This window comes from Chaetodon trifascialis, chromosome 1 (genome assembly GCF_039877785.1).
Source record: "Chaetodon trifascialis isolate fChaTrf1 chromosome 1, fChaTrf1.hap1, whole genome shotgun sequence".
Lineage (NCBI taxonomy): Eukaryota > Metazoa > Chordata > Actinopteri > Chaetodontiformes > Chaetodontidae > Chaetodon > Chaetodon trifascialis.
In genome coordinates this window covers 30,277,275-30,304,419 of record NC_092056.1, presented here as the reverse complement: position 1 = coordinate 30,304,419, position 27,145 = coordinate 30,277,275, and the positions used below count along the sequence as shown (strand labels likewise).

General features: G+C 42.0%; 1 protein-coding gene across 1 annotated transcript in view; it reads right to left on the bottom strand.

Annotated features, from left to right (window-relative positions):
- Positions 1-1,735: 1,735 nt before the first annotated feature.
- The window catches only part of chsy1 (chondroitin sulfate synthase 1), a 58,936-nt gene continuing 33,526 nt past the window's right edge, over positions 1,736-27,145 (bottom strand). Inside the window, exon 3 of the mRNA XM_070968553.1 lies at positions 1,736-4,913. Within this exon, the coding sequence (XP_070824654.1) occupies positions 3,321-4,913 (1,593 nt within the window). The 3' untranslated portion in view covers positions 1,736-3,320. The remainder of the gene's footprint in view (positions 4,914-27,145) is intronic.

The following is a 27,145-nucleotide window of genomic DNA, read 5'->3' as shown; positions in this document are numbered from 1 at the left end:
TCTTCTTTGGTGCCACCTGCGTTACCAGAGAGGAATGTAGCAAACACATCAAACAAGCTTGGTGGTTATGCCTCTGGTCAACATGGCCAGAGGCATAATGGGTGAAACGGGAGAACAGCAGGACATAAGGGCAAAATACAGGAGAACCCCAGGAACAACGGGAGCATGCAAAACTCCATTAGACATTTTAAAGTGGAACCAGCTGATGTGCCTGACTGAATCTTTGAGCTGCAAAGCAATGATAAACTCAAAGCTGGTATAACAACCTCTCTCTGGTCTCTTCTAACTGTATGTACGTACAGAGGATTTTCCCTTAATGAGGAGATGTGCACTGAAGTTTGCATCTCTCTTTAGGAGAACCTATTGCTGTGAGCAGTTCTTTCAAAACTGACTCTTGCAAAAATTCAGTTGCAAAAACTAGCTGTAAGTAGCATCATCATCATCATCATCATCATCATCACTACCATTTGACATCAGATGATATATATATATATATATATATATATATATATATATATATATATATATATATATATATATATATATGTGTGTGTGTGTGTGTGTGTGTGTGTGTGTGTGTGTGTGTGTGTGTGTGTGTGTGTGTGTATACACACACACACACACACAAACATACACATTTTTTTTGAAAACAACAAACACTATTATTAGCATTTATCAGAAAACCTTGAATAATACATGGAATTATTACAGTCATCAGCCTTTTGCTTTCTACCAAACATTTGCAGAATTATTTTCTGCATGTTCCCTCATTCCCAGACACTAACAACTGCAGCTGACGGGACGGGAATAATAAATCAAATGAAGTTTGGGCACACACACACGCACACACATATGCAGACAGACGACGGCGCAAAGTCATGACACGCAGAGGATCTTTGTGTTTATCAGAGATTATCTGCCTTTGTTAAATCCATCTATTATTGTAGTAGGCCATTGTGTATAAAGGTACATAATCAACCAAATAAACACATAAACCCATTAAAAGAATGCCTTTGTTATCACATGCCACAGTTATCACAAATATGATTATGTGCAGTCATATCCAAAAGTGAGGATGGTCATCGTCTTCGTCAATTAAACATCACCTTCAAAGTCTGGTGTGGTTGAACCCCCCCCCCCCCCCCCCCTTCACAGCCCCACGGCGCACAGACAAAAGCCGGGTATTGACTTCTCCCAGCATTTGCTTTGGAGGCCCTGCTTCATTGTCCCTGCAGGGGCTTCCATCTAAAAGACAGAGGGATCACACACACAGACCACAGGAGCACCAATGAGATTCATCTCAGCTGCTTCACACCTTCCTTCAGGATTTATTTGGAGCTTAAGAGTGAGTCAATTGATTGTTGCTGATATATTATTATTGTTTTAATTAATTGCACATCTCAATTACTGGGGACTCTTTGCGGTTAGGCCCTGTTGTGAAACAATCCTTTCCATGTACTGGATGTGAATTCCAGCACAGGAATGTGCCCTAGGCTTGATTACTAAGAAAAGTGGGCAACAGCTGGAGGCCCCCAAAGACATGCTGTCATCATTATAGATGAAATAAAAAATTGTTTGGCAGTATGCACCACTGATGCACAATTAAAAACTGAAATGATAAAGGCTCTAAGGTGACTTGCATTTTACCTGTTATCACTGTAGTGAGCATCATCCTGGCAGGTGATGACTGAGAATGTGACAGACTGAGGAAAATACCACAAAAACAGCAAATTTTGATACTTTCCCCCCCATTTTATTTCTTTTTAAATAGAAAACCTTGCCCAGTCGGACAGAGCTGAAAGAACAAAAAATACAAAAAAGAAAACAAAAAAAAATGACTCATCCTGTTACATCAGTCTCAGAAATCAGCCATTCATGTTGTGATGCTGAAAGAGGAGCATTAATCCGATGGATTGCTACAATGTACAGTACCTGCCAATAGGCAACACAGGCAGGAGCAGGACAGTGATTCTGGCCTGCCGCGAGGAAATGTTCAAACCTGTAGCACAGGACCAGACAATGTGGGTTTTCACATCACAGCTCAATGGAATCAGCACTGAAGCCACACCTCGGTAGACTGGGACCAGCCACAACACTTTTCATTTCAACATAAAAGAAAGTCATTTATAAAAAGAGACAGTGATGTGTGACTTGAGCTGGCCGACCAGAGCGCTGCTCCCATGTCAACCCACTGGAATAAAGGCCAGACTGGTTCCCACTTAACCAATCAGAAAGGCCTGGGATAGACAGAGCTTTTGTGTTTACTCTTCATTATACAGCCAGTTTCATGTTTGAGCCTGCAAGACACTGCCCACCCATGCACGTACACGTACACACACACACACACACACACACACACACACACACACACACACACACACACACACACACACACACACACACACACACACACACAGGCAACATGACACCTAAAGCAGACGGTGCAAACTCTTTGGTGATAATGAGTTTAAGAAAAGGAACATAAAAAAACACTATCCCACAACTGACACGGTTATACGATCTTTCCAATATACATATTTCAACAGTCAGAAAGTCGAAAATGGAGCCTGCAAATTCAATAAATTAGACAGCAAAGGATGAATTGCAGATATAAAATCCAGCAGTTGCGTTCACAGAAATTAATAATAAAGAAAAATACAAAGAAATCCTGGAGTAACAGTAACAGTGTTGTGTCATATTACCAAAACCATAAAAGCAAATGGAAAAGAAAACCACTGTAAATCAACAAAATCAAATTAAATGGCCCATAGTAATTATCGAAATAGCTGTGATTTAAGTTTTTGTTGAAATGTTGTTTAGAATCAGTCTTTTGTAAACATTCACAATCAAGAGTTATGTTTCGAGCACTGCTGGTCTGAGAGTACATGGACACCAGTCTGTTTTCTGCACACAAGACAAATGGAAAATTTAAGGACCATGACGGTGTACTTCACTGAGGTACACATTAAAAAACTCCTGCCTCCCTTTCTCCCACTGTCCTGACAGATAACATGTAACAGGCTGGAGGAGCCTCAGGCCCCTGCTGTGATCAGGCTCATACAAGAATACTGGTCAATATTACTTCTATTATTAATCAAAACACGTACTTCCATACTAGAGCCCCCACTGCGTCTATGAATTGTTCATCATGGCGTTTCTGTATATTTTCTTTTAAAAAAGACATATTTTCAAAATATATCCATGTGAAGTCTTCAATTTCAGTAAAAAATAAATTAGGTAGTGAAAACACCACTAAGAGGAGGAAGTGAGCTCAGACCCAGTTCAGGTTCAGTTTATGACAGTCTGCAGCCCGGCTTTTCTCACGCTGTCCTAACTGAGCCATTATTGCTGGCCAGTCTCCTGAAGCCATGGTCATTCTTCTCCAGCCAGAGCTCAGCCAGCTGCTGTGTGGAGCCGTGTGACGAGGCTTTGGAGCCCAGGCACATCTTATATTGCTTCGCCTCCAGGTTGGGGTCACATATGACCGGATGGTGAACGTGCACTATCCCTGTATCTGTGCTTCTGAACAACTTAATCCCTGACTGGACAAATTTATTAAAAAGGTCCACATCCTCCAATCCCCACCCCTGTATGGAGGTATCAAAGCCTCCAGCTTGGACCAAGTCTCCTTTGTAGACACAAACAATCCCAAAGCCGTAGTTCCTCCACAGGCCTGTCTTGGACGTGAAGACGTAGTGGTTGTTGCTAGGGACCTTCCCAGCATACACTACCTTGGGGTCATACTGGCTGAAGATGATGGGGAAGTAGGACTGCTCCCCCAGGGCAGTGTTGGTCCGACAGCGCTTGAGGAAGTCGCTAGTGAAGAGCAGATCCACATCACAGTAGAAGAGCAGTGAATCGTTAGAGAAGTGCAGGGAGCCAACTTCCAAAGCCAGAGCCCTGGAGAAGGAGCCAGTGACGGGCTTTATCTCCATCTCGGCCCGGGGGTACTTCATGTGATACTCCCTCATCAGCTCCACCTGCTTGACCCTCTCTGTGTTGTTGTCTGTGCTGAAGAGCAGGATCAGCAGCTTGACGTTTTGGTTGGGGATCAGACAAACTCGTTCAAAGTTGGCCATGAAGCGCACAAAGATGTCATAGCGCCCTGACAGAGGTACCAAGATGTTGACTTTCTTCTCTTTGGGTTCTCTCTGGTCCTGGCCAGAGGTGGCCAGCTTGAAGGGCACCAGCATCTTAAGGGAGTTGGACAGGAATGAGAGGGAGTCTGATTCCTTGTTGATGTGGCTGGCCAGAGCTCTGGCATCCATCTCCTCCTCCTCTCTGACCTGGATCCGGCTGAAGGTCTGCTGCAGGTAGGCGTGCCTCCTCACAGGAACTGTCATGGTCTTTCCTTTGTGCTTCTTGTACAGCAGCAGCAGATCCAGCACATACTCTGCCCCATATAAAGGATTGACCCTTCGGTAGCCATACTGAATTTCTTTGAAATCAATGACCCGCCCTCGCGTCTTAGCATTGGCATTAATCATCTCCATCACTTGCATGATGATGTCATCCAGGGCTTGCCTTTGGGAGGAATCCATCCCACGGCGAGGAGGCTGACCGTCAGACGATGAGAACAGGTACTTCCCTGTCAGAAACTCCCACTCCAGGACATCGTCTCTCTGCCGTGGGTGGAAGCGCATAAATGAGGGTGGCATGCCAAGCTGGAGGTCCTCTCGGCTGGGTTCTGCTGCTCCATAGCGCCCCATCTGGACGATCTCCCGGTGGAGCTGAATGGTTCGGTGGCGCAGGTCTGCGATCTTGCGGCTGAGCATGTAGCTGTGTAGGCGATATTGGTAGGGAGGGTTCTTGTTGGGGTGGAGGGTAATTGCACGATGGATCTTGCTGTTGTGGAGATCTCGTATGTAGCCCTTCTTATTTGGTTCATAGTTCTCATAGAAGAGCTGCTGCATCTGTGAAGACAGGACAGGGATTGATGTTAGAGGCACACATTGGATGATCATTATTATAAATACAAATTCAAATGTAAAATATCACTTTTGCCATGTCTGGCCCAAGGCACACAGCTTATTGTGACAGCTGCACTCAGACCCCTGATGTTGTACCAGTCAGCTGAATGAATGTTCGATAAAATTTTTCTACAGGATTTAGGTGGCTCATCTGAGCAGTTCTGACCACACTTTCTTACATAAAATGGACTTCATTACTCGGAATTTTGCTTGTGATTGCAATTTTGTTTCGCACTAAAGTCTTCATTCAAAGATTAAAAAACAGAGATGCAACAAAATGGTGGCTGATATATAATTGGTCAAAAATAAGAAAATTAAATAATCCTTATTGTTCTGATAATGGACTTTCAGCCAATAATTTGTCTGAGGATACAGAGCCTTCACTGTGGTCTAGAAACACCACTCAAAACCTGGCTCTAAATAAAGATTTTTGAAGAGGAGAGAAAAGGTCCTCTCCTTTGCTGTCTCTGCCTGTTTGCATGAGGGCAGGACTGAGCTCCTCCACCACACACACACACACACACACACACACACACACACACACACACACACACACACACACACACACACACACACACACACACACACACAAATGCATGTTTGCACACATACGTACACACACACATAGACACACATACACAGACACATAGACATAGTTTAGTGCAGAGGCCATGGAGGAGAGAATTAAATGGACTTGAAGTCGTATTTTACTTGAGTCAACAACAGCAATGGGTGTCATGAATCAGTTTTCACAGCCTGCCAGTAAGGAAGGTAATAGGAGCAATTTATCAACCACCTGTTGAATAAGCAGAACATAAAATAACATAAAAAGTTTTCCACCTTCCACCGCAGTCAACTCTCTGTCCTGATCTTTATCCACAGTCTGTATATTTTACACAGCCTGATGGTTGAGCCAAATTAGTTATATTTCTGAAAATGTATTAAATTCTTGTAGACTTTGAGGCCGTGACCAACCAGCTCTCCTCTCTGCCAGCAGTACCTGTCCAGCAGTGAGTTTCAATTCATCGACAGCAAAGGGAGGATAGGAAAGAGGATAAATGATGACCCAATGTTTGCCACTTTTTTGTAAAAGGCTTACAGCCTTTCTCAGCAGTCTGCATGTAAAATTATTCCAATGACTTTGGTATTCTATACTGTACATGGTTGTAAATGAAGAGATAGTCTGGGATTAATTTATCTGCAAATGAAAAAATAAGCTAAGGTTACAAAACAATTTTACAGAAAATAAATGTATTCTACATTATATATTATATTATCACTATATTATATATTATCATATATATAGAGTGTGTTATATTATAAACACACTGAATGTAAACCAATAAAAATACTGTACTGTATTCTGCTGATGCAAACTCAGAATTAAGAGCCTCAAGGAGTATGCTATACAGCACCCAATGCATGGTCCAATTCTGACAACAAGTAAGTGGGTTAGTGTTTACTGCAGAACTGCTGGACCTTTACAAACCTACTGTTCTTCAAATCGCAGGAGGCTTTCAGTGTAAACATTGGGACAGCTGCTTTGGAGCAGCTTGCAGAGTCTCAACCATGGTCAAGAAGGCAAGGTTTGTGTTGTTGCCTACCAATCAAGGGAGCATCAGAACGGTTGCAACCCCCAGAAAGTCTAATTTGAGAGAACGGCCCTGGAATGCAGCCACAAGCCTGATCCCCAGGGAAGGCCATGCAGGGAAAAAGAAAGGACAGGCCTGAGGGCTATGGAAAGTGATACCTGAAGCTGAATACGATCACAGGAACTGCATGAGTAAGTCTTTGCTTTTCCATTCCTCTAGCCTGCATTCCTCTGCACGTAAGAGAGGGCAGACTGCCAATCAAACACACTGCAACCTTGTCATTAATGGAAGTCTTTGGCCAATCTGTGCCTTCAGAGGTGAAGGGTCAGCTGTTACATCTGAAATCAGGCCAGTGCATGTGCCACAACTTAGAGAAATTCATAGATTAATTCCAGCAGAAAACACTTCCTGCACTGTTATCTGACTGTGTTCAGGTATGCTCAAGGTGACTGACTGTTGAGACAACTGGGTTAGCAAAATTCGTTGATCCAACGGTAACAAATCTCCACTCTTTCAGTGTGCAAAAGTATGTAAGTAGCAGCTTCTCAGTTTTAGCTGATGCTGACCTCCACTCACAGTGGTTGCAATGACAAAGGTTGCTGGTAGCAGTTGTCACTAATTAATGGTAATTTTGTGAGTAACTTGATAACAGGCGAAAACAAAACTTGTTATTTGTGTGCTCTTTGCAACTGGTGCCTGTGCTCTGCCAAACATTGTTTGAGGTAAAAGAAGCATTACTCCGTAAAACCACTGTAAAACCACAGTTATTTTTCATAGTCCCAACAACTCAAACAGACTGATCCGTTGTCTCTCTAGCGGAGTGAATTACATCAATTTCAAGAGTCACATTCTTCCAGTCATATCAATAATTCACACTTAACAGCTGTAAAGTTTTCGACCAGTGCTTTCTGTATTTGGGTTAAGCAACTTGTGAAATATGGTGTGCAAAATTTAGTACTGGAAGCTAGAGTTGGGCGGTATCCAAATTTTGATACCGTCAAATTTTCCCCACATTTTCCCGGGGTATACGGTATTACCGTGACTAATTAAAAATCACTTTGCAGGGCAGCCTGACATGCGCACAGTTCAGACGGTCAATGCTCACGCGAAGAAGCACCAGTCCTAACTTGTAGCATACCAGAATGATGGGGAGAAACTCAGTTAAAAGCCTCTACCAAGCATTGCCACCCAAACGAAACATAATTCATACCCCACGAAATATGTGCAATATGTGTAATTATATGCTCATGTAACGAAAGCACGAAAACAGCACACGTCAAAGGCACTGCATCTGCTGATTTCACCACTTCACACAGACCACAAAAGCCCGGTATCATATGAAAACAGCGAGTCCGATGATCACGAAGATGTCTGCCTCCTCACTGTGCGATGAAAACTCGGCGAGCTAGCAGCCAAAGACTAGCAGAAAAAAAAAATTGCAAAAAATTATAAAGCATGTTTTACCTTTGCTTTTTTGTGGTCAAAAGTTATATTCCAGCCCGAAAAAAACGTTGCTAATGTCTCCTCCTATGACTCTGCGTTAGTTTGAGATCAATCACGAAGGTCCCGCTTGTTTACATAAAAAGGAGAGGGTTTCTCGAATGGAGGGAGCGCTCTTCATGCAATAACCTATCTCTGGGGTTACTTCCTTCTGGATCGTCATTGGTGTTTCTATGGTGAATGTGGGCGGGTCGCTGAGCTATTGATCGGCGTAACCACGCAGTTAGTTTCACCGCTGTCTCCTGAAAGAGCAGAGCGCTCACAGAGGACTCTGCTGAGCAGCCCGAAGTGTTATTTTACTGTTTTATTTGCATTTTGTCCTTTTACGAGAGCTAAGAACAATAGCAAGCAGAAAAAAGGCTGAAAAAGTGTTTTCAACAGAGGAGTTTCTCTGTATGCTTGGACGAGATAATGGTACTCTGCTCAGGTGCGCCTAAATGAGCGCCTGGACATGACTGTGTTAAAACACCTTTAAACCTGTTCAGGTTCTTTTTGTAGCATGTACTTTTGTACAGTCACCTTTTTCTTGAGTAAAAATTCAACCAGATACATTGAATGGAGAGGACTTCATTTTTGTTATGACGATGCTACAATTATGTTCGACCCCTATAGACCTATATGCGCAGCATTTTTTTAATGGTGGTAATGAAACTGATACCGTTGCTATTTTTAAATACCGTGGGATACCTTATTACTGGATTACCGCCCAATCCTACTGGAAGCTACATGTTTTATTTCGTATGTGCCTGAAGATTCTCAGTCAACCAGGTCATGGTTATCCAACGAAGGCTGAAGCAAGGGCAACTGGACTTGGTTGTAGAAACTTGAAAGCATTTTGTCTCTCATCCAAGGGGCTTTTTCAGTTCTAAATGACTGGAAGGGAGTCCCAGGTTTATAGCCTCTGTAGGGTTGTTATCACAGTCACTGAAACCACTTTTGTCATTTGTGCTCCTGGCTGTGTAATGACAGTTCTTAAGAGTTGCTGGAGTCTCCTGAGGCCAAGTGTAAATGACAGTTGTTATAGTTGTCACATGAGACCAACTTTGAATAGTTTTTCAATCTCCAGGGAAGCGACAAAAGGACAGCATTGTATGTGCGGGATAAGTGGTGTCATAGGCCTCCTCCTCCTCTGTTGAGGGATGGTTTCTCTATTTTTACATTAATAGCCTCCTTCACTTGTCTTTCAAACCATCTATCTTTCCTATCCAAAATATGTATGTTGTTACCCTTGAATGAGTGTCCCTTATCTGACAGGTGTAGGTAAACTACAGAGTCTTGGCCTGAGGAGTTGGCCCTCTTGTGCTGTGCCGTGCGTTTAAAGGTTGTTAAGTTTCCTGATATTCAAGTATGTACATTCCTCACTGATCACACTAGATGGATTCTTGTGTTTGGGTGTGCTGTCTTACAGGTGGACAGCTTCTGACTTAGTGTCTCGTTGGGTTTGAAAACCACAGGGATTCAGCGTTTGTTGAGTTTCTCTGATACTCCAGACACATATGGAATGATGGAGGTGTTGTATTTGCGCTTTTCTTCACCACCTGCAGTGTTGTTTTTCTTCCTAGATCTTGCGGCTGTTTTCACAAAGGTCCAGTTAGAATATCCCCATCCTTCTCTTGGCCTTGGGCACTTCTTGGTACACTATCAGCTCAGTGTTGCAGAGATCTCATAATTCCTAACATATTCCCCCACCGGTGGTGAGAGTCAAGCAGTAAGTATTGCTTTGTATGTGTGGGTTTCCTGTGTACTCCAATGTGGAGGCTGTCCTCTTCAGTCTGTGTGGCACAGTCCAAAAAGGCCAAGCTGTTGTTCTTGACATTCTCTCGTGTGAACCTGATTTTATTGTTTACTGAGTTGATTTTTTTGTGAAGGCTTGCAATTCATAGGTCTTTGATGCAAGTTGCCATCTTCATCCAAACCAGTGGCTCTGGGCTGTTCCTCTGCAGGAGTTCATGTCGCTGCCTTCCAGTTTTCCATGTAGAGGTTGACCACAATGAGGGATACTGGGGAGCCCATGGCACAGCCAAGCTTTTGTCTGTTAAACCCTCCGTTGTACTGGAAGTAGGTGGCATTCAGATAGAGGTCCAGCAGTTGTCTGGGCTGAGGTTGGTTCTATTGTTAAGGGTGTTGTCTTGTAGCAGTAGTTCTTTTCTCATCAATCTTGGGGAACCCATACATGCATGGGATGGCTTTCCCAGGATACAGGCGATGATATTGTTCAAGATTGATGGTCTTCTCCTTCTGTAGCTGTCGTAAACATTCTATAGCCTTTTTCTTATATCCACCGGTGGGATCTTGCATCAGTATTTCATATGGATTAGTGTTGCTGAGTAGTGTGGTGACCCTGGCATGGAAGTCCAGGAAACATAATTTAAGTACAAAATTGGACTTGATATCTGATATAACCAACATTAAAGGGCTTGGATCAGGGTAAAAAAAACAAAACAAACTGATGTCATGAATAAACACTGAATACATAGGGAGAGGCTGCAATTATTACTTTGGTTGTACAAGAGTTTCTTTTATACCCCTTTTGTCCCATTCGCACCGCAAGGTGAAAATAGTTTTTATATTGATCTATTCTGAGTCCCTACTTGAGAACCTGTTTTCTGGTTTATTAAACTAACACTGTGCAGAAGACATGATTATTGTGAAAACAAATAAGATATAAATACAAAAAAGGGTGCTTATTCAAACATGAGACAGATATTTTAAATTGCCTTTAGATTAACATAAAGGGGCTTTGGTGTAGGAGTCATTCTTACATTTCTGGTAAAAAATAAGCTTCCAGTTACTGCCATACAGTATGCCTTTGTCTGTGTTTGTTTCATTCGTGGGACAAAGGTTGGAGTTGTACAACTAAGTAGTTTTCCTCCCTTCCCCACTGTATTTTTCCAGGCTAGTTCAGTTGATAGTGATGCTGCAGGAGAGCTCTGTGCCGGCTCAGACTGTATCCAGCAGAGTAACGCCAGTGGTCATCAGCTGACAGCCAATTGGTCAGGATGTTTGTGTCTCTCTCCTGTGGCTTCACCATCATTAGCACCCTTCCTAATTATATGACCTTCACTTTTGTGGTCAGTGTTGCAACTTATGACTCATTAGTGCAATTTCTTCACAGTCATTAACCTCACAACATCCCTGCCATCCCACTACTACAATAGTTCTCTAACAAAGGCACGAGAAAGGTAAGTCACAGGTTGCATTTCATTTCATACACACACAGCTGTCTGGTAACTTTGGGTGCTTATGATAAGCAGAATGTCTGCTCTAAGATCTCAACCATAACACTGAACTTAAATACGCAGTATATTAACACAGTATATTAGAACTAACTTTGGAAAGAGTCTTGAGGCTTGTGCTTTACGATGAATCCTCAGACACTGGGTGGCCATTTTTTATTCAGAATTCAAACATTTGTTCGAAATTTGTGGGGGAAAAAATTAAAAATGGTGTAATGACCTGTTTGAGTTCAACATTTACAGTCTATAAGTGCAGTAGACCATTTGAAGTAGTATGCTTCATGGTCCAGCAGAGGGTGTTCTTCAAATTCACTATCAGCTTGACCTATTCCATGGCCTATCGACCTATCATTAAACTAATAAATAAAAATGGTGGATGGAGGCTGTGCGGGTTGCACTTGAATTTATCTTAAAGAATTACGTGTTAGTTTGAATTCAGTCTAACTTGACTTTCTGAAAAAATGATAGCCCTATCATACACTGCAGGCCTATGTATTATTTCAGTTTGGTAAGACAAACACAATAATCAAAGCAAAGCAAGACTAACAGCAATATCAAACCAACAACAAAGTCAATGACAGAGGATAAGTTTATCTGAAGTGAAGGGAGATGCCAAACCAATGAGTCCATGAGAAGGGTCTGTGCTGTGATCACATTAGTGAAATGATACCGTTATCGTGCAGGGGTTCAGACACTAAATAAACACTGCTACACACCACAAGACTGCATGTGCCCTGAATTTGAATCCCTCTAACCTGACAACCCCCAAGACTCACCTTGGGCATCCTGTGAAAAGTCAGAACCAACTCAGTTTACTATTTACAACATTCGGCAAAGGTAATCTGTGATCGGTATTGATTCCTTGAGTAATTCCCTCCACGTTATATTTCCCTTTCAAAGTTTCCTAGTGAATGATCTCCTCAACGTTCTTCAAGATAGAGGCACATGAGTCTACTGGACAAGTTAAATAGGTTTACGTTTTAAGTTTATGTTATGACCAGGTTTGATGAATTCATCATTTTTAAGAGAAATATGGCAGATGGCTCTAAATACAGCCAAGATCCTCAGCCACTGTTAGTATGGAGAATGAATCAGAGCTATGGAAAACTCAGTGCTTCCTTGTTTGCATATGGACAGCCATAAATACTGAAACTACCTAGAATCTTTTAATGCTGAAGGTTTTGGTGGGATCATTTTCTGTCGATAGTACCAACTGTGTCAACAACGTGTCCAAGTGCCATATTAGCTCTGATAAACTAGCAGTTTAACATTCCAGGGGCACTTGGCCAATCTTACACATTGATAAATAACATCACTAACTATTCTGCGAAACAAGTTGTATCATGTCTTTTGTGACTCTGGATAAGTTCAAGTCTGAGAAAACAACCCTGGATAGTGACATCATCAAGGTTATCTCAGTTTGGGCTTGGAGACTACAAATCTATTAGTGAAAGCTTGTGTTATCTGGATTTTGATGTGGGCATTTACCAGGCAGAGCAGAGCTGATGAAAATATGATTTCGATTTGAGGATTTTCTTAATCTGTCTCCTGTGGGTCCAGCACAGCAAATGCATGCTAGCACTCACCCATCAGTACAGAATGTGTAGATGAATCTACAGATGTAGGCATGTGTGTATGATGCTGGAAGGCTTGGTGCAGCAAGAGGAGAATGTGGAGGCAGTGGAAGTGAAGCCTGAGGCTTAGTCAGAGCAGCATGGCTGCCACTCTGGCTGGCTTTAATCTGCAGGACAATAGGCAGTGCCTGCCTCTGAGCGGGCCATGCAAATCTAATTGGAGACGGCATTATGCTGCTGTAATTGGCTCTTTTGTAAACTAGGGTGGTCTGTCCAAACTAATTTCTCAACAGAGGGAAAAGCTTCTCACACCTAAGACAACTCCACAATAAGTCTGGTATTGACGTGTGTGATGGGAGGTTGTTGTACCATCAACAGCATCATGACACCAGATGACTTCATCAATATTGGCCATCTAGCCTGTGGACTGCTGAGACTATACAGTCCACTGAGAACTTTTATTTCATGGTTAGGGAGCACTGCTTTAGCCCCTGTTCATACACATGGACTCAAAGACTGAGTGATGAGATGGTAGTCATTATAGACTGAATTTTGGAACATATTCTCATGCCACGCATATGGAAGTGGAAGCATCATGTGGAAGTTGAGAAAGGTTTATGCAAATGTCCCCTGGCACGCACCTGCTTGTTCACTGTTTTCTAGTCTTCACTGTTCCTGTAATCATGAAGGGCTGGATTGTCCAGGTACTCACACTGATTGTTGCCTGAAGTGAAGTGATGTCAGGGTGTCTTCAAGGACAAGAAAGTCATTGCTACTGCTGAGGACACTACTAGAGAAGTTAAGAATGCTGACAACCAAAGCGTCAACCAGTCAGGCTCATTCTGATTCCCTTGCGACTCTGAAGTTGTTTTCTACTCCACTTAAGTACATACAAGAACTACAAACAAAACAGTTACAGTGGACCGTAAGTGTAAGAATGTTTTTGATTTCAAATTTGAGAAGTGAAAAGGGTGCTGTTATACTGTACTTCTCTATACTTAAGGAGGATGTGACATTTTCACATCAGTGTAATATGGTCTAAATGACCAAGAAAGAAAAGTCAGGGCTTATATTTTCCTGCTTTTTCTCTGCAAAGCCTCATCTAAAAACTGTTGGCCTAAAACTGTGTGGCTCCATAACAAAGCAATTACAGACTTTATTTACTCTGTAGCTTTTCCAGTTGTTTTTTCCATGTCTGTGTTTCAACTGTAAAATGTATTTATATATTTCTATCTGAAACACTTCCAGTAACCGCCTGTGACAATAGACACTGCAGGTCTAGACTTGCATTAGTCTCTGGGAATTCTGTAGAGATAATTTGAATGTGAGGATGGCCAACCCAAACAAGATCGGTCCAATTTGTTTAAACAAGAGTAAAAATGTAACGGCCATTAAAGCATATAAAGCCTCTGCCAAAAGGAAAGATTCAGAAGAAATGACTAATTCTGACTCAGCAGAGGAACTGAAGAGATAGAGAAGTTTGTGGCCTGAATTAATTTGATGAGGAACCAAACAAAGGCAAGGTGCAGGTTGAACAGGGCCAGTTCAGGATATTAGACAGACAGCAGGCAGGATATGAGAACAGAACAACAGACTCGCTGCTGCCAAACAGAGAAGACAGCAGAATCACTTCATTCTGGGCTCATACTCGTCAAGTACCTCAACTTCTGAAAATCTTACTTTTCTTTGTTAACGTCATTAACAGCTCACCTATCATTGCTCCAAACACTGATGAGGACAATTTCAGCAACACAGATATGATTTCCATTCATTTAGCACATGAATACAAACAACACTGGTGGTAAAATACTGTCCTTTCCTTTCTTGGACGCTTAACATCAACAGAGTGACTGGGCTACAAACTGCTTAAACACAGACGGTCCATTTCCAACATCAATGTCCTGTTTCCTTAGTTGAAAATTGACCAAATAAAAACATACGTGCTGACAGATGTTTATCTTTACCAAACCACTTTTCCAGAACATAGCAGCAGTTTGAGTAAGCAGGTTGCATTATGGAGAAATGCCCACAGGGATACAATGCAAGCACTGACATGTTGCTATCACTGCAGCACAACTAGAAGTAAGTCACTTTATGTAACATTATGCCATCCTGTTGCACTACACTGTCTGAACTTCATCCACCCACTCATCCATTCTCTGTTGCCTTTTCTAGTGTAGATGGTGACTGCTACCACCCTGTCAGACCAGCAGCCTACTAAAATCATAGTGCAAACTAACAAGTTCAAGAGGTAAAACATTTAACACTGTCAGTATATAAAATCTTTGGCAGTGGAATTTATTATTGATTTCCTCTAACACACAGCCATGTTCCAGCGAGGTCATTGGTAGTCTTGATGATTCAACACATTGGCAGAGATTCCCAGTTCACAGACAAGCTGGAGAACTCTAGACGAGGAACTGAGCATGCAACACTATGCCCTCCTCCAGCAACGATGACAGTAAACCTCTGAGCCTCTATTTATCAAACTACTAAAAGTTAATTTGAGGCTTAAAGTCAAGTGTCATTACTTTTAACTTAAACTCCAGCTTGAACACATTTTTTTCCTGGTAATACAGTTTGTAGTTTAATTCATATATACTTAAAATTTGCCTGCCTGTAAACTTATTACATCTCAGTCTTAAGGAGGTGGCAAAGGACACTCTTTTCAATAATTTGCATACAGTACATTACGACATTTAGACCACAGCATACTGCCTGCTGTAGTTAATGTCAGTTAATGTGACTGCACTGAGTTCAGATGTCAGTCATGTAAGAAGACTTACAGATAATCCAGAATATCCTTTTTTTCCTTCTTGTCAACAACTCCCATGTGCAAACCCAAACCAGCAATAAATGTGTCCTACTAACAAGTACTGTGTGTATCTAAGTCTAGGTATATCTTATTCTCCTGTGCAACAGAGTTCCATTGATGTCCAAAAGGCAGAACTATTAAAAACACATCAGTGAGCCACACTGTTGCACTGGGCTACGTGTTTTTTCATTACCCCAACATACAGTATGCACTATTTCCTCCTGTTTGACTAACATCTGCTAAAAATTACAGCGACCAGCTGTTTTAGGAAATACCTTAAGCTTTTTTACAAAATGAAAGTATATTTGAGGCATTTTTAAATAATCATACCGTTAGTATGAACAAATTGGGCTTGAGGCTGAGTGTCGCAGACACTCAGACAGGGCAGGAAAGCCAGAAAGTGCTGAGAGATGGGCTAACACATAGTTGATTCTGGCTGAAGTGCACATCTGAGAGGATTTAATCCTTTTCAGTCTTAACCATAACTCAGGGTATGAAGAATCTTCTGATCAGGCTTTATGTGTTGCACATCACAGTAGGATGATGATGATCACTTTGATAAGTGCCATTATCACTTGATGCAACTACCAGTGGACATGAGCTCTTATTACAGCAGCATGCAGATAGCACTAATAAAGGAGGAATGTGAACAGGCCTTTTGATTTGCATGTCCACTGAGGATTGGACAGTACTGGGTGACAGGGAGCAGAAAAGGCCATTTGTTCTTTCCAGCCGGTCCTTCTTTCCAGATGCCTTCTTTCGTCTTTGGCTCAGGCTCCCAGGGAGAGATGGGAGATATGCACTGTTATCACTCACTTATAAAAGAATGCCAAGGCCACATGTAAAAGAAGCTTTCTCAGATTTCTCACGGTTCACTGGAATGAACTTTCCGTTGAAAAACTAAGGATCATGTCTTTTCACTGCAGCTTCACACTCAGACTTTAATCTGATTGTTTGGAATTTATGAGATAACAGTCACAAATTACAACTGAAGTCTATACAGAAGAAATCACTATAAAATAACAGGTATATATCCATCCTGAGTCTTGATTTTTCCATCCTGTCCTAACACAGTGTAGCTCAAATGTCCTCCCACCTGAGGGACTGATGGGACCCATCGTATTCCTGATCAGATGTCATCCTCTGGTGAACATGACCTCAACCTGAAGAACTTATCTCCCACTCATTAACATTGCAGCCTCTCTTTTAATTCACCTGTGCCAAAATGGAGCCTTGTTGGTGGACAGGCAGGATATCGTTAGATGCCTGAGGGACAGCTGATATTATATCCAAACACACTGAGAGGGGTTCAAATAAGTGTTTTAGAAAAAGCAAAAAGCCTACTGAAAGTTTATCTCTGCTCTCCTTACAATTACTAACATCATCTGTGTAAGTATAGAATGCCATATGTTTTCATGGTAAAGTCATTTACTGCAAGGTCATTATCTCACTTATTTTTTAATAAACTCAGACCTGATCTCAGTACTGAAAGTGGTAAAAAGACGTCCTCAAAAAGGCCAGTGTTGAATTTCTACCTTTGACAATGTATCCTCAGACAACTGTCACCGAAGATCAGAAGAGAGGAAATCTAAAGGGCCTATCTCTAGGTCTCTTTTTCATCCTTTACACAATTATTTCTGTCACTTTTCATTTCAAGTGAAACACCATGAATGCCTTCCAGGAGTGACTTTTTGAGAATGTGTGCAGTTATATCCATATTCAAACAATATTGTGTCTCCAAAGCCCTCTATGATGGTAAGTTTTTCTCCCTGCATTTGAGTGTGGCTGTACTGATCAGGTGTAAACACTTTGGATTTCTGACGTGGTCGGATAACTGAACCAATTCTTTTCTAGTACAACCCTGCCCTAAGGAAGGCATACAGCCAAGCACTTAACAGTAGTACCTCAATGCTGTCTCACATTTAAACCAAGCTCCCCAGATCTCAATCTGATTGAGCCTCTGTGGGAGGTACTGGATCATGTCCGATCCATAGAGGACCCAGCACGCAACTTAAAGGATTTAAAGGATTTGCTGTTAACGTCTTGGTGCCAGATACAACAGGGGGACCTACACAATTCTGGGCAGGTGCTTGTAATGTTGTGGCTGATTGGTGCATGTGCAGAGGTCAGTAAGAGATGACATTCTGTACATACAGGAAAAGCATGAGAGAGGACAGCACAACCACAATGACTTCACTCAAGGCAAAAGCAGAACTAAACACTTGCTTCGCTTCTGTCTAGATATGCTTGCACTTTAATGGGTGCACTCAGTCTTCAGTCAGTTTGATGCACCATTTTCCTCCAGCTGAAGGGCCAGAGTTCACTGAATATTCAAAGGCAGTAACAGGTGACACAGAGGTCTTCATCAAATTGAAACTGGGTCACCAAAACTCAACAGAAAATTCAAGACTGTAACTGCTGCTACTGCTACTGCTGATACTGTTACTATACTACTAATAACTCCTGCTACCAGGGACACAGCTGCTTAGAATTGTGGGTCCTTTGCACATGGGCCATGCAAATATCAATCACACACAACTAAAACACTCCCCTTTTCATTAACTCACCAACCATTAAACATGTCCATCTTTGTACCTCGTACAAATTAAAGGATACTTACAGTTTATTCCAACTTGGGCCTAATTTTCACAGTTTTGTTCATTATTTTTATCACTTATGGTAACATTGTCCTCAGTGCAATTACTGAGATCTGGGAATGCAGTAGGTCGAGGAACATAAACAGTCAGATAAGCAGACATGTCCGAAAAAAAGCGAAAACTGCCAAAATGTTGCAAATCATCCCTTGTTGTAAACTGTGTACTCTACAGTACCATTTAGCATTCTGATGTTTTTGTCTCATTTACTGCCTAGTACTGCCCAGTGCCCATGCTGCTGTGTAATCAATCAAATGACAGAACTTGAGTTGACATTTGAGTTGACAGAATAACTGCTGCTGAGCGATTGTGGTATACAGGTGAAGGTGAACTTTGGCATTAGAAAGGTTTGGGCAGCAACAGAGAGCACAGCATGGAAACTGACTAAATATTTTACATACAAAGCCAAAATGCTACAGAATACACAATGCTAAAAGATCTGAAGAGGGGCTTACTCCTGCAGTGACTTTAACCATGTCATTCCTGCTTTTACTCTGTTCAACAGAAACACAAACTCAATGGGCAAACACACTTGCCTTCTGTATGTAAGAAAACACACCAAAAATCAAAAGCAAACAGAGGGGTGAGTCCCTGAGGGCAGGGTTTGTATGTGAGCCCTCCGCCATGAACTGCGTTCCTCTGACCCACACTGAAACTCTTCCCCGGTAACACTTATGTGGACTTCAAAGACAACCAAAAAAGAACAAATTGGAGTGATGAAAGTGACAGGATGGATATCTGGCTCAGTTCAGAGGCAGTGTAATGAGGACTCAGGGCTGTGCGACACAGTCCAACCAGTGTAGTGTGACAGAGGCATGAAGCCACACAGATGTGCACGTCCTGGACTGCACTCTGGCACCGCAATAGAGGCATGCTGCCTCCTCCTCTCCCTCAATCCACCCTCCCTCTTAAAATACCAGCCCATTACCAGGAGAGGCTGGGATCATCCAATTCAGAGCTTCGGCTGCCCACAGTACAGCTCCACTTTTGTTCATTAAGCTTTTAAAGACAATTATCTCTTCTGAGACTGATTTCATATATGCATTACACAGATTTACTGATTAACTTATAATAACTTATATACACCTGAAATTACCAGAAATTTTTATATGATTACATGCATTACAATACATTGCCTTGTACTAGTAAAGGGCCACCAGCTCAAACCTCATCCTAACAATATCCAACTAACCACTATAACCTGGAATAGCAGACCCTAAAGTGTTTCCAAAGTTTTATCGGATATGACATGGATGAGGCCTTCCTGTCACCAACAGCTCACAGCAGTCAGTCGTCATTCTAAGAAGAAAGCAACAGCTGACAGCTGCTTCATTACTGTCTGCCTGCCTGCAGAGGAGCAGAGTCCATGGGCGGATCCATGGCATCAACTGCTTTCTGACATCAAGGCAAAAGCCTAAATTAAAACCTTCCATGAAAGCGAAGGGAAAAAGTACTCAATATTGGTCTTCTTTTTTCTTTTTTTTATTGTTGAAGGTAATTATAGCTGTGTGGTGGGCAGCAGCATACTTGTGGAGTCCTGCTGGTCCATGGAGCTAGCATTTAGTGAGTGCCGCCCAAGGAAGCTGAAAGAAGAACAGGAACTGGGACGTGGGTGTAGGAAAGCTCAGGGACAAGTGTTTCTAGACACATAAACACACACACACACATAAACACACACACACACACACACACACACACACACACACACACACACACACACACACACACACACACACACACACACACACAAACAACAACAACAACAACAACTGAAAGTGAATATGTTTGTGCAAGCCTATAATCTGCACCTCAGTCCCTGCCCTAAACAATCCCTCCATTCTACAAGCAAATCTCCCTTTGAAGTCCAATTTCTCACTCTGCCATGTTTGGAGCTCTTATCACAGAGTGTGTAAATTAAAAGAGGATGTGTATGAAACAGCACCTGGCACAGGGTCTCGAGTTTCATTCTGTCAGAAGCTCTAAAATCCTCTGGAGGATGAAGGAGGACAAAGATGAAGAAAGAGATGGAAGGGGGAAATTGCCCTCCAAAAACAAAAGAAAAAAGGCTGAATTGTCCACGCAGTACATGATCTTATTCAAATAAAGACTGCACTTCACCAAGGTATAAAAAGAACAAAAAATGGCCATTAATGTGACCAAACTAAAAACAAAATAGGCTGTTGTGAACATACATTTTGACATCCAAAAACAACCTTTTCAGACTGTAAATAAGAACCCAACATTAACTGCTGGTAGTAGATGGGATGTGAATTGTGATCTCCAGTGAAAAGTCAGCCAGAGGTTCGAACTTGATCCTGTGCTTCCCAACAGACAACAGACAACAGTCATTATTCACACGGCTGTTCAAGGTCACTTGTGAGGGAAATACATGAGGTCATGGAAGTAAATTTGGACAATCAATGCTACTGTTTTTCTGATGAAGAATCATTTTATCCAAGGCAATCAATAGAGAGCTACTGATACTAAAACAAATTCAGCTGGTGAGTATCAAACCTCAAACTTGTGAGTTCTCGTTCTACTTCCCTCTACTATGAGGAACTGATAAAAGGTATTTGTCAAAAGACATCTGGCCCTGAACTGCAAATTTCAAATTCGAAAATATCCTGAACAGGATATATAGAAAATGTCATTGGAAGGTTGGACGTTTTAAATACTGTATATTTCAGGCATGTGGCATTTTTCCAGTGCTAATACACTACACACTAACAACACAGCCAGGCCCTAAAATCCTCTCCCACAGTGAGAGCAGTGAGTTTGACATTTCCACTGTATTTGGAGTAAACAGAGAAAAACAGGTTCGCTAGAATGTGAGTATGGTAGACAGCCTGAATAGATAACAGACAACAGCACTGCCCACAGAGGCTCTCACTTCATCAACAGAAAGTCCAAGGAAAATGGTGTCCCATTACTGTCCAAAAGCACCACAGAAATCTGTTCTCATCACCAAGAGTGGCCACACATGAACTACAGATTCATTATAACAGATAATCTTGCAGAAGAAATCTGTGCATTAACTTTTTAATCAAAAGTTTCTATAGTTGTTAAAAAAGGTTCCTACAATATGAGTTCCACTCTGTCAAATTTCATATCTAAATGTCTATCTCACTGCTCCTAATGATGAGCCATTAAGGCTGCGGCTAATGTGCTTAGACGTGTAACTAATTCACAACTGAGTTTAAGCTGAGGTTGAGTGGCATGTCTTTCTCCACACAGAGGTATTACCGTGACCCAAGATCCAAACAACACTGTGCTTTTCCTGAGTCCGCCCTGTGTGCGGAGCTGAGATAGTGGTGGGTGATGAAGGGGAGATAACACCCGGTAAAACTGCAGAGCAGCAAGGTGGAGCAGGCTCTTGAGTTCCAGCAGTGTTTGGGGAATTCAGCTATGGAGCTGAAACATGCAAACAGTGATCAGTCACTCCCCCGAGCCCTGTGGCCTGCCCAGGGGGATGGCGGGAGTGGGGTACTAATTACAACCCTGTCCCTGTTTGATCCTACCAACAGCATGGCTGCCCGACCCCCAGGTAAATGGGGCAACAGCTGTACACTGCTGTTATGGCTCACGGTCCAGGTGTCACCACTGACATATGGAGCAGGTCTGGGAAACTATCTGGGATCTCTTAAGACCCCTCCAAGCAGTAATGTGACAACCACTGGCTGCTGACAGTGACGTTGCCTTTTTGCTTGCATCTGAATCTAGAGAGGAGTTGTTGATTGGGCTCCTTCACATGTTTAGTCTCTGTGCTGTATTTTGGTCCAAATAAGGTGCCAAGTTGTTTCTTCTGGCATTTCAAAACCCACTTTGGTAACAAGAAAAGAAGTATTTTGTTGAACCACACTGTTAGTTTCATGTCACATGGCTGAATGCCAAACTTCAAAGTGAAGAACTTCCTAAGGGGTAAACAAGTGTAGAGCCACTGAATCAGCAGGCAGTCATGATCACAGGTCACTGACCGCTGATACTGTATATTGATCAAGTGCATTAAGATTTATTGAAGGGTGGCCCAAGCATGCAGTCCCGTCATGCTCAAATATCCTAAGAAGTCTGATGTTTCTACAGCGTAAATCATGTGTTTTACAGCATGTCTGAGCCTTACTTAGTGGCGGTGGCTCCTAAATTGAACTTGTTTTCTTGACCCCAAAGGTGACTACAACCCAGATCTGTTAAGAATTTACCAACAATGCTGTTTTCCTACAAACTGATGCGAGAAACTCAGCTGGATCCAACTTAAGCCGATCAAGCCAGATCCACTTTGGTTTATGCAGAAATGTAAAGTCTTGGCCTGTGAACTCAAAGGACAATAAGCTTACTCTGTAATAACTCCTCATGTTTGAGCTTCGTAAACTGGCATCCAATCCCAAACACGTGCAATCAGGACTCGAGAGTGAACTCTTGTTAAATGAGCTGGCCTGTAGTGGATGTCACTGCAGCTCTGGCATGTGAATGATCCTCCTGCCAAAAACAGACACATCCTAACAGTGACAGTGTGGGGAGACACAGACCAAGCCCAGGCTAACCCTGTTACATCAGAGCCAAGGTTAAGAGCAGCAGGTTGCCTGGCAGCACTGATGGACAGCTGTGGGGGATGGTGCTACCACTAACTGGATTTACAGAGCTTTGTACTGTCTTGATGGTACCATCCAGGAAAAGAGCCCATTCACACATGCACAACCAAAACACACATGCGCACCTCCAGAGGCCGAGAACATGCCACCAGGGACAACCACTGGTCTTATGCTGCTCCTTTGGTATGAGTGGTGGATCAGACTGAAACTGTGTCTTACCTAAGTCCTGTTATGTCGTTGCATCTAACATGCTAAACTATTTGTGATAGAATCGACCTGGTGTGTCTCTTCAGGCTGCAATGCAGTGTCATGTTGTCCAGCAGTGCACTGCACTGGCTGATTAAATACATGCTGTAGAAGTGGCTGTACAATAATGAGCACATGTCCATGAGACACAAATTAATGTTTTCATTTTCCCAAAAATATCACTTCGCATTTTATCCTTTGCATTTATTTTAACTGCTGTACTGAAAACATTTTGACCCATGATGTTCACACCAAGGTACATATCAAACCATGACTACTGCATGCTTCTGTTGCACTGTTGGCCACAGTGACCAAAGCACACAAAGGCGACTAATGAAAATATCAAATAACGGGTTGTCTCAGTTGAAGCAGTAAGCCCAACCAACTGAGCCTCACCTCCACACAGCAGGGTGCCACAATCAAACATGTAAAGACGTTGATTGGCCCCGTACAGAGGCACAAAGAGCCCTCCCCTTTGGTTAATACTTGCTACCAGGTTGCTTTCACAGAAACACTATTTTTATCATCATAAAACACCAGAATAACAAACCAAAACTTATCTCGGTTCATCTTTCCACTGTTCCAACAATCGTCACCAACTCTGGACTGCCTGAAGTTAACTCTTAATTCACCGGATCAGGAGAGGAGTGAGAGAGAGGGCGGACATCAGAGAAGCAGTGCAAACGGTGTGTAGAGCCAGAATATTTTCACAGCTCACTCTGGAATCATTTTCACAGGACATTCAGACCAGAGAGATTTAAATGTCACACTTCAGCAGATTTTCCAGGTAAAAAAAAAAAAAAATCAGTAATTACAAAAACTCTGGTTTTGTGAATCCTGTCCGTCATGCAGTGAGTTCAGTGCATCTGCTTATCTTATTTCCACAATTGAATATTCACTTCCACAACTGAATGTATAGATTATATTTACAATTTGAATCTATATTCAAATTTAGAATAGTGATTGACAGCAGTAGCTCTATTCAAACTATTGTTTTTAAAAAGATTCAAAATGGCTGAAAATCCATCATGGTGGGTTGTGATGGTCCAGGAGGATTGTCTGAGAGGCACACTGAGCTGGACTGTAATAATAATAAACAACCGTAAACAAAGTAAACCCCTGGACTCTGCACTCACATCGCAACCTAATGTTGGCCTGAACTGTGAAGTTATTGAGGAAACCGAAGAAAAAGACGATGGATCACATCTTGACAGCACATCTACACTCGCACGTGTGTGTGTGTGTGTGTGTGTGTGTGTGTGTGTGTGTGTGTGTGTGTGTGTGTGAGTGAGTGAGTGAGTCAGCCAGTGAATAATAAAGACTGCAGAGAAGATGTGATTGGGCTGTTTTTCTAAGAAATTATGACATTCCAGGGCTGTACAGTGCAACAATTTCCATCGCATTTGCTACTAAAAATCATTCTGTGCAAAGAGAAACATGCATCCACTAGCACAATGGTCTGGCGATAGTCTTGCGCTGGTATCATGTCTAAAAAATAGTGTGGAAAACTAGGCTATATCACTGTCTCTTGTCCTATTCGTCAGTTATTGGATGCTTCATGTGAGTTGTAGTTCTAAGTGTGCACTGTCCTTCTCAATTCCAATACAAAAGAACTACGTTTCCGGGTAAACGTTCCCGCCCTCACACTGATCTGTGCCGGGAAACTGCGACTTTTGTGTCATTTTTGTGACAAACCAACCGCAACAACTAAGAATAACAAGAAGACTCAAGCAAAATGAAGAGGTATTTTTCTGTAGTTTCTACAACGGTAGGTCATGACAACGAGGAAAATATGGAGGAAAATAGTACTACTACGGCATTTACGGAGTCTGGCGGTGAGTCTTCATCACTCGTTGCTTCTTCATCGGACCAGCCTGTCTCCTCAGATACAAAACTGAATCGATTCAACCCTCAGTGGTTAAAAGATTTCACCTGGCTTGTATACGACCAGACCAAAAAGGCAATGTTTTGTAAGTGTTGTATGGTGACAGGCGAACAGATGGCCGTATCTAATTCAGACCAGCACAGACAGTTCACTGATGCGCATTGCAAATATAACACTGTTGATTTTTCATGTTTAACAATGTTTAAATTCAATGCATTATCATGACATATGAAACAGAATATACCAAATGTGAACACAAACATTTATTTGTAAACACTGGCCAAAATTTGAAGCACATAAAATAAATATTTGGAAATGTTTTTTTTATTGTCTGTGTACAAACAATACATGTTACCACAGCTAAAACCAAATGCAAGCAGGAAATCACTAAAAATTTTTAACATTCAGTTGCCAGGACTGAACTGCCATCTGCCTCAACAGGATCTAAACAAACTGGATACACACAAGTGGAATCAAGACAACGGGTTCAAGCAGTTCCTCTGAGACAGGGACCACTGATGCTCTGCCTTTATCCTCACTTACTCTGGCCATGGCATGTTCAGAGCCACAGCCCCTACAGAGCATAATAAACAAACACAGTCGTACAGACTGACTGTAATGAGGTCTTCCACTTTCTATTAAAATTGTTGTTGGACGGAGCTTGTATGGTGCCAGGGAGTGCATGAGCCAGTGCTCAAGAGGAAGAAACCTCATTGTTCTCAGAGGACACATCCTACAGCCACAGTAAATAAATAACAATACCCACTGTTTTTGGTTTTATCAGTCTGGCTGTTGATCTGCTCAGCATGCAACCACATATGTCCTCCGTGTCTGTTATCTTTTACACTTCCTCCTTTCAACTCTTATTCTGTTACTGAGCTTAGCTGCATGAAATCAAGCTGGCTGATGTGGTACTTAGTGTCAGTGTTTGCTTTTTATAATGGCCAGCAATAACTCCAATTGTATCCTCTCTGTCTGAACTGAGCAGTTGCACCAGATGACCAGTATGTCTAACTCTGAGTAGCAGTAGTGATAGAAACACTGAAAGTTAATTTATTAAACAGTAAGCAGTTACTGAACAACGTTATCCTTCATGTGGAGTTGTGTTTCTGACCACCCGATGAATGTAAGTTCAATTTTAAATCTCTTTTAGTGCTGTTTTTGGTCTTTACTGACTCCTGAGGGAAATATCTGCCTCTTTAGCAGCTAAATGCTGCACTATGTTAGTCTCTGAGTCTGCCTGCTGTTTGGTGCTGAGCAGGAAGTGTAGTGAGTTTTTAGAGCTTTTTCAATTAAAACAGATGCCTGTTGCAGCCAAAAACAACACTATGACAGCACTGACATTGAACTGAAACAGTAAAACAGCCAAACAATGAGCTAAAACTTGTTACTGGGACTTGAAGAAGAAAATCTATGAAGCCCATTGTACAGAAAATTAAAACTACCTTGCTAAGTGCCACTACAGACACAACATAACTGCCCAAGCAGAATGCAGTCAATTAGAGCATGTCAATTATGTGTTCAACGCAAACACCCCCAAGCTTCATGTTCATGAGAGGAAAGCGAGGACCATAGAGGTACTAATAGAAGTAGCAGTGGTGGTGTGAATTTGTGTAGTTATACAGTAGTTTCATTCATAGTTCTATTATTCAGAACTGGTACTGACATGAAAGTACTGGTAAAGTTTTTTTGTTTGGCATACTTAAACCTTTTTTTTTTATTTGATTTTGTGTTTGTTTGTTTTTACTTTAACCAAAACACTTTTTAATCAAACTAACTATATTATGGACAGAAGTCCAGCATCCCACACCTTTCATCAACATGCTGTGGTATACATTTCTGTATGGTCGATGTCATTACATCTCTTTCAAAAACACAGAACAGTCCCCTTTCAGAGACCCCATGTGCTTTCAAGAAAACTTCTTAAGATGGCTTTTAGGATCATCTTAGCTTTAAGATACTTTAGGACATGGGGTCTACATGGACTCCAGTGAATAGCCTCCCACTGAGTAACAACTGCATTCTGCTTCCTCCTGCTCTTCCCTCCAGTCTGCGAATGTAGAGCTAACAGCTAAGCGGGTGACGTG